We start from the raw sequence: 14,669 nt of genomic DNA on the forward strand, positions 1-14,669 counted from the left end.
ACAACTCAGGAACTCCAGGGAAGGGAGAAGGTGGGGACTTTTCCTTGGAGCTCAGAACCGCTCACCCTGAAGCTGAACTGAAATGCCAGCAAGAGAACCAGAAGAATTCTGACTCCTTCTCCCCCTCCCCCACCCCACCTACCCAAGCTGGTGCTCAGGTGATAGGAAGGTCATCCTAATTAAACCCACGTGGTGAAGTTTCAGCTGTGGAAAATTGCTGGATCCTTTCTCCTTCCTCCCACCTCCTCTTTCTCTCCTTAAACACACATGCAACTTTCCCTCCCTTTATTTAAGCAAACAACTCTCTCCATGATTAAGTACAGCCCCTTCTTATCTAAATAGTCCACAGATGTAGAAAGACACAGGAGCTTTCTGCTCCTACTTGGGGCTTGTTCTGGTACCCATCTTCTACAAACCTACAAAAGCCTGCCTTCCTCGGCCTTTGCTGACAGGAATTCCTAATGCCTGTTGCCCCAGTAAATCAGCCCTGCTCGGCAGGCTGTCCTCCATTTATCAGCGAGGTAAGATTTCCCCTCCAAATACTGCAGTTTTCCTTCCCTTTTCCTGGCCTCTTCCATAACCTGAGTTTGAAACCGCCCAGATGTGAACAAATGGAACATGGAAGGTCCCAATTCTGTTGTCCAGTTCTGGTATGACTTTAGCTGTCGCAGTGAATACCACCAGTTGGTTAACTCAGTGACCCCACCCCACCCCGCCCCCAAGGTCCAGGGCTGGAGGCTGGGAGGGCTTGGTAAAGGGTAGAGGCTGCCTTGCTCCGTCGCCTGAGGAAGAGCGAAAGGAAGGGATTTGTGAGTTTCTGGAATATGTGGTGTCAAAGGAAAAAGAATCAGTGAAATGCAGTGTGACTTCTGGGGAGTAAGCCTCACCCAGCTTTGGGTTTATAACTGTGACTCTCTGAGCTTTATTTCCACTGTGGTGATTAATATTTTGAGTCCCTCCACCTGGGGCTCTACATCGGGATCCCAGGGATGGTGTCGCTACAACAGGGATCAAGGGCACCCCTGAGCCCTGGTCATCCTTTTCACTTGCCCATTAAAACCTAGCTATTCAAACCCATCAGGAAGCCCATCAGAAATACGGAACTTCAGCCCTACTGATCGGATTCTGCAGTTTAACACCATGTCCAGGTGACTCATATGCACCTTAAAGAGTGCCAAGCACTCCTTGGAGAGCAGAGGTATCCCACCGTAAAGGAGTTAGGCTCATTTTCTGCTCCATTGTGTATCTAGCTGACCCCTTTTAGGTAGCTACCTACTCCCTAATAGTGAACAAGAGTAACTCGAGAACATCAGGAAGAACTATGCCAATAGGATGCATGTCACCCAGGGAAAGGGAGACACCACAGTCCAATCATCTCCTGTCTCTCATCCCCCAGGTACATGCAAAACTGGAAAGTTTTGCAAAGTTAACCCAGCTGTCTCCTGGCTTCTAGAAAATCTCGAATGCTAGTTCAAGGACCCACAGCAAACCTTCCAAACCCTATATTTTCCAAGAGTGGAAACCAGAAACGGCATGTTAGCAATCTTCCTGATATTTACACATGCTAAAATGTGAGAATGATTCCCTGTACTACCTTTGTGATTGGTACAGATTTCTCTTCCTCAGGAGCAAAAGTGAGCTGCTGACAGTTCTGGGTGCCCTGTGGGAACAAGACCTGAGAAGTAAGGTCACCCTACCTTGGATAACATTGTGACCCCTCATGTCCTCCTGCAGAAAGTGAGCCCACGGAGAATTCCTGGAGAGGTGTGGGCACTGCCCAGCTGGAGGGCGAGGTTGCTGTTCATGTGCTGTTGCGTTGAGAGGCACTGGCTCAAGCAGTCCTCACCCTTGGGTGACCTGGACTCCAACTTCAGCAGCTGAAGCTGAGATGCCTTTCTACACCCTTTATTTCTTTTCTGATTTGTTTAAAAAAAAATTCAAAACAGGCCAAGGTGGTGGGGCTTCAGTGGGTGATAATGACACCTGCACCAACTTAAAAGAGGTTCTCATTAACCATGGGAGAATGAAACGGAAGCGCCAATATCATCCTCAGCTGGGCTAGCACATCACTAGTTCACCACTTGGATTACTAGTATGGGGAAAATCTCTCCACATTGAAGCACGACTTTCACGGAATTGTCACCCTCCCTCATGCAGTACCTTTTTAAAAAAAAAAATCTCTGTGACTAGGAGTGGTTTCAGGTGACTTTGGAGTATCACTCATTTCTAGAAAAAACTGTCAGTTGTCTAAGATTTGGAGGTGCCTTATGAATTAGGAACAACGTGAACTGAAGTTGCCACTGTACATGCTTTCATAATTAAGTCATACTGAGAAATTCCTTAGGCAAGAAGCATCTAGCCTAACATAAAACAGTGTAGTCTTCTGGAAAGTGCCACCCTGTGGGCCCCAAGGGAAGCTCAGTGGATAAATCAGATATTGTGCCACACAACGGGGACTGGGGAGCCCTGGATTAGCCCAGAAGCACCACGGGTTGAAGTCCCACCCCATTGGGATATCTGGCCACCCCATATCTTAGCTTCTTCATCTAAAGTTAAAGAGGCAAACAGGGTCTCCTTGTGTGGGTCTAAGACTCCATATACCAAACAGTTTTCAAATTTTAGCTGGTAATCTTAACATTGAATTGGCTGGAGGGGAAAGTGCATCTGAAACCAAAAACATGGAAAAGAAACACAGGCAGTGTTGGAAAATACATTCTTGCAGAGCAAGTATGTAACCTTCTCTCTGATCTAAAACACACACAGCCAGGAGAAACACTTCTGGAAGTTTTCACAGAGCAGATGGTAGACGTGGGATGGGGTGAGAGTAGCCCGCAGAACCTCCCAGGTGCTCCTCCAGCCCACCCATGCCCAGTCACCATTTGAAATTTATTGAACTAGGACCAGAAAACAGCACTAAAAAGAACTCAAGCAGGGAGTGTGTGTGGAATGAGAGGGTGAGGGGTGTATCATTGGGGGAAAAAGTCACAACTCACATTATCATTGATTAATTGAGTGATTTTAGTCAAATGAATATTGATACATGGCAGAAAAAGCATGAAAATAAAATGAACACATACGGGAATTACTATTAACATAAGTGATAACATCAAAACATCTGGTAAAATGCAGTTAAAAAAAAACAAATGAAATGGAATGTAAAACATTTTCACAGTATTCAAAGCTTTTGTAAAAGATTTAGACTCTAAAAGAAGAGAGCTACATGGAGGAGCTAGGGGAAATGAGTTTCGTCTGTGTCCTCTGTATCTGCTGGTGACAGGTCAAAGGGCCAGTACACGAGTCCATGGGAGCTGCCTAGGATGCATTCTAGAACAGATCATATGAGCCACCACATCTAGGAAGTTACAAGCAACCGGTTACTTGCAGTCTGATGAGAAAAACAGATGGTAGCTTTGGGCAGAGGGATTTCCAGGATTATGGATCCAAATGAAAATTGGTGCTTGGATTGGATTCTGCTTGAGGGAGACCTTGGTGCTAATTCACAGACACCAAGAGCCAAGTGTGACACAGGGTACTGTAAAAAAAAAAAAAAAAAAAAAGTGTTCTTGGAACTCCCACCTCACTCTTCTAAGGTAATTTCTAATGCTCTTCAAAGAGTTATATGAGTTCTGCCAGTAACCTCTCAGGAGTCTCCCAGAATGATTATTTTAAATCTTTACAAATCCTACCTTTGCACTAGTAATAATTCCCGAATCACATACAGACCTCCTCTTTTGAAACCAATGACCAAGCCAATGAGTCTGCACATTGGTTTTCTTATATCCTTTGTTGAGAACAACAAAGAGTTTTAAAAATGCAGCTTTAGGCCCATAGCCTCCCTTGGCACCCTGAAATCACTGATATGTTGTGGACAATGCTAGTGTTGGTCTCAAGTCCACAGTGGAGCTCAAAGTCCAGGGACTCTGTAGTTGGGATAAGACCAGTCGCTGCAATTCACATTTCTACTTTATTTTGAATTCTTTCTGAAAATGTGCTTCCCACCTGAGAATTCCCATGTAGATAGTTGCATAGCATGGCCACCTCTATTTTTCGATAGTCTGCCTACAGTAACAGCTAATACCCCTCATAAATACTCCTCCTGAGGCCCTGCTTGGACAGAGGGCCTTCCTCTCTGACTCACTCTGTCAAAACAAGCAGATACATAGAGCACTGAACTCTTGAGTTAATCAACCAAAACTAAGTCTGAGACCCTCGCGCTCAGGAAATGGCTCTGAATTTCAGTTGACAATAGGAACGAATATTTCTAATTAACTAATATATATGTACACACTTTTTAAATCATCCAAAATTATAGCAAATCACGTAAGATTCCCCAAAAATTTTTTGAGTAACAGTCAACGAGAACCAAATAAAATTGTCAAAATGATGGAATCACTGATTGTGAGATGTTAATTAAAGCAGGACAACCCTCAGGTAGGTAATGAAGTTGGCAGGCTGATTTTGAGACTGGAGTCTTTGGAAGTTAACAGAAGCTTCCACCGTTTCTGTGTCAGGCCAGGGTCACTGGCAGGGGATGGGGGCATGTTCCAGCCTCACTGCAGTCGCACTGGGTATAAACATTCGCTCAGAGGGACAATCATTAAAGTCCACAAGATGTTAAAGAGAATTAAGAATCAGGCTGGGGAGGTGGGGGTTATGGATAACAGTGATTTTTTTAGCATTACTTCCTACACGTTGAACAAGACGAATAGAGGTGCATAAGTGAACAAGTTTATGTACGTCACTTATTAAACACAAGGGCTTTGAGAAATAACTTAGAGCATTCAGGAAAAAACTGCAAAACTGCCTTTGAAACTCTCTCCTTGGATGGGGACATTTGTAGCCTTACTGTTCCTGTGCAGAAGAAAAAAAAAATTTTTTTAAGTACAGGAGGAAAGGCAAGCAGGCTGTTCTGATTTTCTTTGATCTATGGGCAGTCAAGTTTAAAGGAATCCACCTCTTCAGGAGAGAAAAGAAGGGGGAGCATTGTGAATTTCGACAGGTGTGGTGTTGGGTCTCAGGCAACCCAGAACTCCTCAGGAAGCAGGATCGCCAATCCACTTCCCTCCGAAAAAGCCAAGTAGAGTGTCACATTGCTCCAAAATAGCCCCAAGTGGTCTTAGAACCCCTTTCCAATGCCCGATGTAGAGTTTTCTAAAAGACATTTCAAAGTAGGGGTTTCTGTTGTTGTTCACTAAAAACAATGTGAAATGAACAGATGAAATTAGAATACTAAGCTCTTCACCCAATTACAATTCCCCTGACTAGCAATTTCCTGCACTGTTGTAAATTTTTTCCTTTTTCTCCTTTAACTATGTTCTTTGAAAACCACTAACCACTTGCCTTCTCAGTCTGAAAATCATTGTCTCTTTCATGGCTTGGGTTTGGAGCCCACAGTTTCCTTTCCCTCACACAGAGGAGGCACGTGGCACCCCACACATGTCCAGAGATTCCATCACACGCTGAGGCAGCGCTACCTGCACCTCCTGGGGCCTGAGAATCACATCAAAGGACAGTCACAAGTTGCCTTAGTTTTCACAGTTTTATCCTGTACTTGTGCTTTTTCTTCCTGCACCTACTACTTTCTGGAATTGATCTCACTTTGTAAACATGACGTGTGTCTGTTACCATCTAAAGCTGGTAGAAAGAGAAAATGATCTGGCATTAACCAAGTTAGAACTTTCCACTTTCAAAGGTGTAGATGCAGCTGATGTAATCACACAAAGAAAGTTGCAGAACTGAGTTTTTTGCTGCTGTCTCTCACTTTTTTGCCCAAGCCCCCCTTTTTACTAGCAATATGTTCTTACTTAGTGACTGTGTCTCTGGTTGAAGTTTTTGCACCTCCTTTTACTTAGCAATGTGCTTTTGTTCCACACTGTAAATCTTAAAGAGCTTCCTAAGCTAAACGGTTTTCCTTACCTGGGCGTGCGGCTTTAAATATTGGCTATACTGGGTTCTGGAGCATGGCTATGGAGGGGGGGAGAGGGGTGCTGCAGGAATAAGGCAATGGATGACAGCGTACTTCACCAACAGGGGAGCAGTGAGTGTGTAGGCCCTGGTTCAGGGTGATCTGTTCAGCCCCGACCCCTCACCCAACCCAAGGCTCCCTCCCCACCCTGCCCCATGAGAATCACTTAAAGACAGACTGGAAAGTGGGACATTCGTGATTTTTCATTTTCTTCATGAAGTTTTTGAACTCCTTGTTTTTCTTGTCCCACTTGTGGATTGCCGTCAGCAGGTACTGGCTCTTCACCTTCCGGCCCATGATGAGGAAGTGGTGGCTGAGGTTGTCCAGTTGGTGGCAGGGGCAGTCTGCCCCATTCTTCAGGTACAGGACGAGCTTCTTCAATTCCTTCTTCTTGATGGGCCCCAACTTCAGGGGCTTCTTCTTCTTGGGGACAATCTTTTTGTCACCATTTTCTTTTTTCACTTCTTTGATTTTCATCCTCAGTGCTAGGGGTAGTTAGGACAAGGAGAGGGGAAGGAGAGAAGGGGGGAGAAAAAGCATTTTAGAACACAGTTTTCATCTAAAACAACCCAAATACACAGCAGAAGCTGGAGATAAAATAAAAGCAAATAGCAAGGAAAGAGAGGAAGAATTATAGCTGGTGGAGAAGAGGTTTCTCAGGGTGTCTCAGTAGTTACTATAGGTGCCTTAAGATTTTCAAAATTTCAAGACCCAATGATATTGTTTTTTTTTTTTTTTAAAGGATTTATTTATTTATTTATACAAGCACTGGGTACAGTCAGAAGCTCAGGAGGGTGAGAGAATTCACCAGAGTCAGAGCGGGGAGCAGAACAGGCAGAAGGACCGAAGTACACTGCTGAGGGGAGCAGCGGGCGGCAGGAGAGGTCTGCGCGCCATGTGGGACCCTCACCCGGTGACCGGGGATCGAACCAGTGCTGCAGAGGCTGCGGGCAGCTTCGCAACCCAGCGCTCAACCGCTGTGCCACCGGGGAGGCCCTCAATGATATTGTTTTAATTTTAAAATCCAATGACTCAGAACATCATAAAATGCTTTAAGAGAAGAGGATCAGAGAAGATGTAGATACACGCAGTGGAATACTACTCAGCAACCAAAAGAAAGAAACTCATGCCATTGTGGCAATATGGAGGGAAGGGATTATGCTTAGTGAAATAAGGTAGAGGAGAGGATAAACATCAGAGGGTGTCAGTTATATGTGGAATATAGAGAAACCAAACAAAGGGTCAGACAAAGACAATCTATAAAACCAATCCTTGAAAACTGACTTGGGTGCTCTGAGGCACCCCAGAGGGGAGGGGAGGAGACAGGGGCAGGAGGGAAGGATGAGAAGCAGGGAGGGGAAGACACAATGGAGTATGGTGGAGGACTAGGTGGTAGGAGAGCTACGATGACCACACCTTAGGGGAGAAATCCTATATTGTCAAAATATTAACAAAAATGTAAAACAAGGGTACTTCATTAATAAAATAAATGTATCTATGATTTTTTTAAAAGAAGAGGATCATATAATCCAATATAATGGATTCACATAATCTAATGCTATTCTGGTCTCTCGACCTCAGCATTCAAAGGAAAAACTTATCCTGAATTGTTTTTATTTTATTTTATTTTTAAGATTTATTTATTCATGCATACAAGAAGTGAGGTATAGGCCAGATGTGCAGGAGGGTGAGAGGATCCACCAGAGACAGAGCGGGGAACAGAACAGGCAGACTGACCAAAACACACTGCTGAGGGGCACAGCGGGTGAGACAGTAGAGGTCTGCCGTGCCATGTGGGTAACTCCCCGTTTGGCCAGGATCAAACCCAAGCTGCAGAGGCTATGGACAGCTTCCTAGCGCTGTGCTCAACCACCTTCACCACCAGGGAGGTCCTGTTTTTTTTTTTTTTTTTTTTTTAAAGAAAATTATTGGTTTTTCTTGTTAGCATCCACAGGACCCAAAATTCCATGAAAGTTGGGCCCTATTAAAAGGATAGGATCTATGTGTGCATAGCTGGCAAGGGAAAGTTAACAAGCACTTCAAAATATCATGATTAGGTGCTCCCAATATCAATGCCCCCATCAGCACTGGAGAAATCAGAGTCCCCGCCAGGGTGCCACGAACCAACCACTAACGGCGCCCTCATGTTCCATCCAGAGTAGAACACACAGAACCAAACTCTACTTTGGCTTTCTGCCAAATCAGAGCAGGTCCTGGCGATGTTCTCGGGTGCTCCTCAACTTTAACATGGTCTTCAGGCTGCTTCTGTTCTCAGCACAACCCATGCAGAAAGGAAAGCCAGCACACCCACCAGCACTGCCTTCTCTTTCTTTGTCTCTGCAGACCCTGTGTTAATAATATTTTTTTAACATGTGGACCAGATACTTTAGTAATGGCTATGGGGGCCTACTGAAGAACAGTTCGGGAGGAGACATTTCTATCACCTGGAAATGAACACATGCTGCTGCCGTCACCAGACCACGAGGACTGGCCCCAGATGCTTATAAAGAGATTGAAGATCATTTTCTAGATGCTAGTCACCAGATAATTTGGATATCCTCTGAATCCTCATGAATTCAAAATGACCAAACCCTCACGTTTTAATAACTCAAAGCTTTCATGAGGAATGTCTTGAATCTAAACTCAATAACAGTAGCTAACAATTACGAAAGCATATGGCGTGCCAGGAAATATGCTAAGTATTTTCCATGCATTTCCTCAATTAAACTTAACAAGGTCATGAGAAAGGTACAATTATTCCCCCGCAAACAGGTGAGATAACTAAGGTGTAAGGGTTAAGTTTACTGGCCTGAAGTCGCTAATCCTAAACGTAAACCCATGTCTGAATGTGCCCTTTTAATCGCCATGTAATCCATGGCTGACTATGGTTGCAAAATTATTGAGAATGGATGCAAAACGTAGGTAGTGTGACTAAATGGACCAAAGAAAGTAGGGGGAAAAGATCAGACCCTCTTCTAGTTTCACCCATATTTAAAAGTGATTTGACTTAGTAAATGGTGAAATGGATCCTCTTGATTGATAGAGATACTCCAGCAAAGTGGCATTTGTGAAGGTTTTATGATTAAATATTTAACTGGATAAAAAACACACCCTTGGTAAGCCCAAGAATAAGAAAGAGTGGGAAATTCTAGGAACAAATTTTGAACGAATGTGTCTACTCAGTAAATTAAACGTGCTCCTGCCACATTCATTTTCTTACAAAAAAAAAAAAAAAAAATTTTCTTACAAAAAGAGTTCCAGACACTGACGCCTACTTAAGTCCATATGATATCCTAGGCCTGGTACCTCTTAAGAAATGCCTCACTCCCAAAGGTGATGGAAGGTTCAGGAACTGGGCAGGAAGAAACAGAATGCTCTTGCTGAGGATTAACCTTGACCTCTTGGGGTGGTCTTCCCAGCACACATGGAGTGGGCTGAAGAGTTTCCTTCTTTAACTCTCTCCCCAACCCTAACCAGCCACTGACTAGCATTTCTGATTATGTCAAGCCCCCACCCCCACCACTGACAGGATGTAGTGGGACCAGCAGGGAGGCACGCAGCAAATAGAAAGTAGCAAAAACCACCCCCCTGAGACCTCACCCCAGACATGCCCAAACAGGTCCACTCCCTAACGGTTTCCACTGTTGGCTTATAGACCTTGTAGCTGGTGTGGGCCTGTTCACTTAAGAAAAGACTTCACCTATTCTGGCCTGTGGCTCATTGATGAGGGAAGCTCTTTTTTTTTTTTTTTTTTAAGATTTATTTATTTATGCATACAAGAACTGAGGTGTAAGCCAGAGGCTGGGGGTGGGGGGCATTGAGATGATTCACCAGAGACAGAGTGGGGAGCAGAACAGACAGATCTACTGAAATACACTGCTGAGGGGAGCAGCAGGCAAGTCAGGAGTGGTCTGCTGCGCCAAGTGGGTCACCTCCCTGGCTGGCTGGGGAATCAAACTCGTGCTGCATTGGCTGGCAATAGCTTGATACGCTGTCTTTAACCCATGCGCCACCAGGGAGGCCCAATGAGGGAAGCTCTTAATAGCATTGAGCAATGGACGAGCTGCAGGAGACTCACTGCCCACCCTGAGGCAACGCCAAGTCTCCATCTCTGCCTCCCCTCTGCAAAGTACAGCAAACAGGGCTGGCGAAACCACTTATCAACAAAAGGCAGCAAAGAGTACTGCATGCAGCCAAGGCAGTAAGAACAATACTGCTCCTTTCACAAGACCCTCCAAGAAGTGGCGGCGTTAGATGAGTCCCAAGCGAGTCCCCAAAGTCAAAGGCTGAGAAGCAAGCATTGAGAGAAGAGCAATGACTTACATCATCAGGACAGATGAAGGCATGTGCCAGCTGACAATGTGGGCACCCTCTTTTCTACGGAGAAGTGAATCACCATTTACTGAGCACCCCCACCAGCTGGACTGCGTACATGAGCCGGGGTAGGTGCTCTGTGTGTGATTCCAGCAATGCTCACACAACCATGTCAAGAAGGCATCAACGTTATTTATTACAATCAAGGAGAAGGACTCAGATGAAGTACGGACAACACGAGGCCACAGTTTGTAATAGGAGGATCAAGACTAGAACCCACACCGAACCCCAAAGACCACACTCTTTCCTACTATACCATGACTCAGTTTAAAATGATATTGCTTCAGTGGAAACTATTTCATTCTTTTGATTGTGTTGCTTTTAATCACAACTCAAATCAAAAATTAATGTTCCTTTGCCATGACCGTGTAAAGGAATTTAGTTTACATAGGTGGGGGGAACGGCGAGGGGAGGGGGTAGCTCAAATGATGGAAATGTGTTATGCATTAAGCTCTTTATTTCTTGCCATTTGGCTCACTTTCTTTTTTGAGGTGGGGAGAGTAGGAAAGGAGGAGGCACATATGGCCAGAAATTACTAACATCTTTCCATCTTTCAAGGGTTTATTTTAGGGATGCAGATTACCAACAATGTTTGGATAGGCGATTAGCCGTTCGAGGTTGATTTCCCCGTGCCTTGTGGATATGTGCGCAGCCCCCACCATGCCACATCCAGGGGCTGCAGGGACCAGGGTGGATGCTGGCCCAGGAGCAGCCTGGGACTGATCACCGCTTCCTCTCCCTGCCTCCCCGCAGCCCCCACTGTGCTGAAAATGCCTGGACCCCCAGGATTTTGCCCGTGGACTGTGTTCACAGTTTGCAGTGCAAATGGTGGTAGGCAGGGAGGAAAGCCCCAGGAGACAGCAGCTGAATGAAGTAAAGGGTCCTGGGTTCTAACTGCATGACCACAAAATCTGGTTTTGAGCTCCCAAGTCTCAGTTTTCCATCTGTGACGTGTATGGTGCGGTCTGACTGCCAGTCTGGTGGAGCTCCACCCAGAGGGTCCGTGCTCAGCGGCCCGGGAAAGCCAATGAAGCCCATGGCCAAAAACAGCTCCCCCACATTGCAATCATCTCTTCCCTCTCAGGTGCCCTTCTCTCCCTGGGGTTGGGGGGGGTGCTGCCACAAATGCCACAGGCCCTTGATCTCTGCTGCCTGTAACTGCAGGTCCCTGAGCTAAGGCAAAACAAAGCAAGAAACAAAAACACTTTTGTTTTGTTTTTAGCAACAACTCATCCTACTCCAAGCATTCAATGTATTCCCATCTCTCACCTTGCTGCTCACTGCCAGCAAGAATTTGGAGGCCCAGAAAAGTTAAAAGCCCAATTCTTGAGGTTGCAGTAAAGGGCTGTTTGGGTCTTTCTCAGAAATCATAAAATACATTCAGGTAGACAGTTCTATTCCACTTTCAGTCACCCAAACCACTGTTTTGCACACAAATTATACTTTCTTGGTAGCTTCCCCATGAAGCTTATCCATATTTCTGTGGCTAAAATGAGAACAGGAAACTCTATACCTACCCCAAACCAACACTCTTCAAAATCATCTCTTCCTCCTGACCTCCTTATTTATTCTAATGTGCCTCCATTCTTCCAAAAACCAGACAGGGTACACAGATATAAGGCAAGCACTGGCCAAGGGCCAATCATTTATATAATGTGGAATTGCTACAGGATTGTGAGAAGGATCCGATGGGAAGGGTGGAGACGGGACTGAGTCAGTGATTTCTCTGATTACAGATAGTAATTATAGTGAGAGTAGAGTACAGAGAAGAGAAAGAGGGATCCCAGGAATCACCTTCACTGGAGCGAGAGGATGAAGAATTACTGGAAGTCCGTCAGAGGCCAAGGTGGAAAATTAGGCAGCTTGACATCTCAAAAAGAACAAGCAGGGCCTCCCCTGCTTGGCGCAGTGGTTGAGCACTGGTTTGCAAAGCTGTCCTCAGCCTCTGCAGCGCTGGTTCGATCCCCGGCCACCGGCGAGGGTCCCACATGGCACGCAGACCTCTCCTGCCGCGCCCGCTGCTCCCCTCAGCAGTGTATTTCGTCAATCTGCCTGTTCTGCTCCCCACTCTGGCTCTGGTGAATTCTCTCACCCTCCCACGCTTCTGACTGTACCCAGTGCTTATATAAATAAATAAATAAATCTTAAAAAAAAAAAAGAACAGGGCCTCCCAGGTGGCGCAGCGGTAGAGCGCTGGGTTGCGAAGCTGCCCACGGCCTCTGTGGCGCCGGTTCGATCCCCGGCTGCTCCCTGGCCACCGGAGGAGGGTCCCACATGGCACGCAGACCTCTCCTGCCACCCGCTGCTCCCCTCAGCAGTGTACTTCAGTCCTTCTGCCTGCTCTGCTCCCCACTCTGGCTCTGGTGAATTCTTTCACCCTCCCGCGCTTCTGACTGTACCCAGTGCTTGTATAAACAAAACAACCAAACAAATAAATAAATAAAATGCCTCTATTAAAAAAAAAAAATCTTTAAAAAAAAAGAACAAGCAGCAGAAAGTTGTTTCAAATGGGGGGAAATCTCAAATGTTGCAGGGTTTAAGGGTGAATGAGACTAGATCACTTGACTTAGGGGTCACTGATGATCTGTGAGAGCCAAGACCCAAAAGGGTAAGAGTGAATTTCAGAGAGTTAATACCCAGTGGGGTCACGGGTAAAATGGAAAGGCATGTCATGCTACCAACCACCAAGCTCCTACCATGTTTGAGGGGTTGCCACCAGCCACTTGCAGTCAGACATATTAGAATGAACATATACAATCATTTCCACTCCTTCCTGACGTTTGAAATTATAGTTTTTTTAAAAAAGTTATAAACACATGCAAGAGAAAGGAAACAAGAACTTATTAATGTTTAGTATAATAGAAAACAAATGGATGGTAGAAGCTGGTTGACAGGGAGAGGGAAAGTTGAAACCTAGTTGCTTGCAGATAGAGATGATAGTAAGAAACAAGCTGATTCACATTGCAGGACCCTGAAATGCTCACAAATTAGGGGCACCAGCTTCTTCTGAACTCCATTACAGAGGTGGTATTAAATACAGAAACTGTTTTGGGGTTTTTTTATTTCCTTTTTTTTTTTCAAATTCTGAATAAGGACACTTTGATCCACTGGCCTGCTCCGTGAATCCAAGTGACTGCCCCCCACCAACTCCAGCAGCAGCCAAGAGGTTTATTCTATACAGAAAGGCTGAACCAGACAGACCACGGGACACAGCAGACACATGCCCAGGAGGACAGGGTGGTGAGCTGCTGCAGGAGCCCCAGAAAATGAAATGCAAGTCCACTTAGTACACAGTAAGACACATTGTAGAACATTACATTTGTATCCCCTGGTCAGGGAATGGAAAGATTCTTCTCTAAAGAAACAAATAGCCCAAAAGAAAGACCAATAGTTCTCCTCAACAAAAACTCTAAAATGAGACCCAGGTCATGCATATACACAGAGTTTCCAATTTAGTGCTTTACTCTTAATTTCAAATAGACAGTCAAGGATCCATAGGCATTTAAGGAAAACTTCTAAATGTGGACAACAGGATATGCATACAAAGCAAAGAGAAAAAAAGAATTCAAAGATAACAGAAGCAATGTAGGGAACACAAAAACTTTTTTTTTTTTTTTTTTGGTGGGACCCTCGCCGGCAGCCAGGGAATGAACCAGCGCTGCAGAGGCTGCGGGCAGTCTCACAGCCCAGCGCTCAACCGCTGCGCCACCAGGGGAGGCCCAAACACAAAAACTTTTTAAAAAGATAATATTAGGTATCATGAAACAAGAACAGAAAGCTATTAAAACAAATGTTCAAAGAATATTTGTTTGGAAATTTAAAATATGAGAAGAAATACCAGTACTTTAAGAAAAGGTTGAAGAAATTTCCTGGAAAGCTGAACACAATGAAAAATAACAACAAGAAGATGGGAAATAAAAGATAAGACAAAGGATCAATCCAAAGATTTCAACCTCTGAGTAAAAGACACTAGAGAAGGAGAAAATCAAGAAAACAAATAGGTGAAAATACCAAAGGAAAGATACATGAAAAATTTCCAGAAATGAAGAACATGAACATATTAAGCCATGCTCAGCTCAATGAATCATGACATTTAGAAACACTAGGGATAAAGAGAAGTTTTTACATCCTCTAGAGAATAAAAGAGTCTATATCTAATGCAAAGGGTCATGTATCAGAAATGATTGGATTTACCAACAGTAACACTAAATAATGGCAGATAATGCATGAACACCTTTAAAATCCCCACATTCAATACTGAGCCAAACAATCAATCAGTGTATGAGTAGGATAAAGACATCTTCAGACATTCAATGGTTAAAAAAAGAAA

General features: G+C 44.7%; 1 protein-coding gene across 1 annotated transcript in view; it reads right to left on the reverse strand.

The window, feature by feature from the left end:
* Positions 1-2,986: 2,986 nt before the first annotated feature.
* The window catches only part of SFRP1 (secreted frizzled related protein 1), a 48,222-nt gene continuing 36,539 nt past the window's right edge, over positions 2,987-14,669 (reverse strand). Inside the window, exon 3 of the mRNA XM_037526125.2 lies at positions 2,987-6,450. Coding sequence (XP_037382022.2) covers positions 6,128-6,450 — 323 coding nt within the window. The 3' untranslated portion in view covers positions 2,987-6,127. The remainder of the gene's footprint in view (positions 6,451-14,669) is intronic.

This window comes from Talpa occidentalis, unplaced genomic scaffold (genome assembly GCF_014898055.3).
Source record: "Talpa occidentalis isolate TD23 unplaced genomic scaffold, MPIMG_talOcc4v2.1 talOcc4.4, whole genome shotgun sequence".
Taxonomy (NCBI): Eukaryota; Metazoa; Chordata; class Mammalia; order Eulipotyphla; family Talpidae; genus Talpa; species Talpa occidentalis.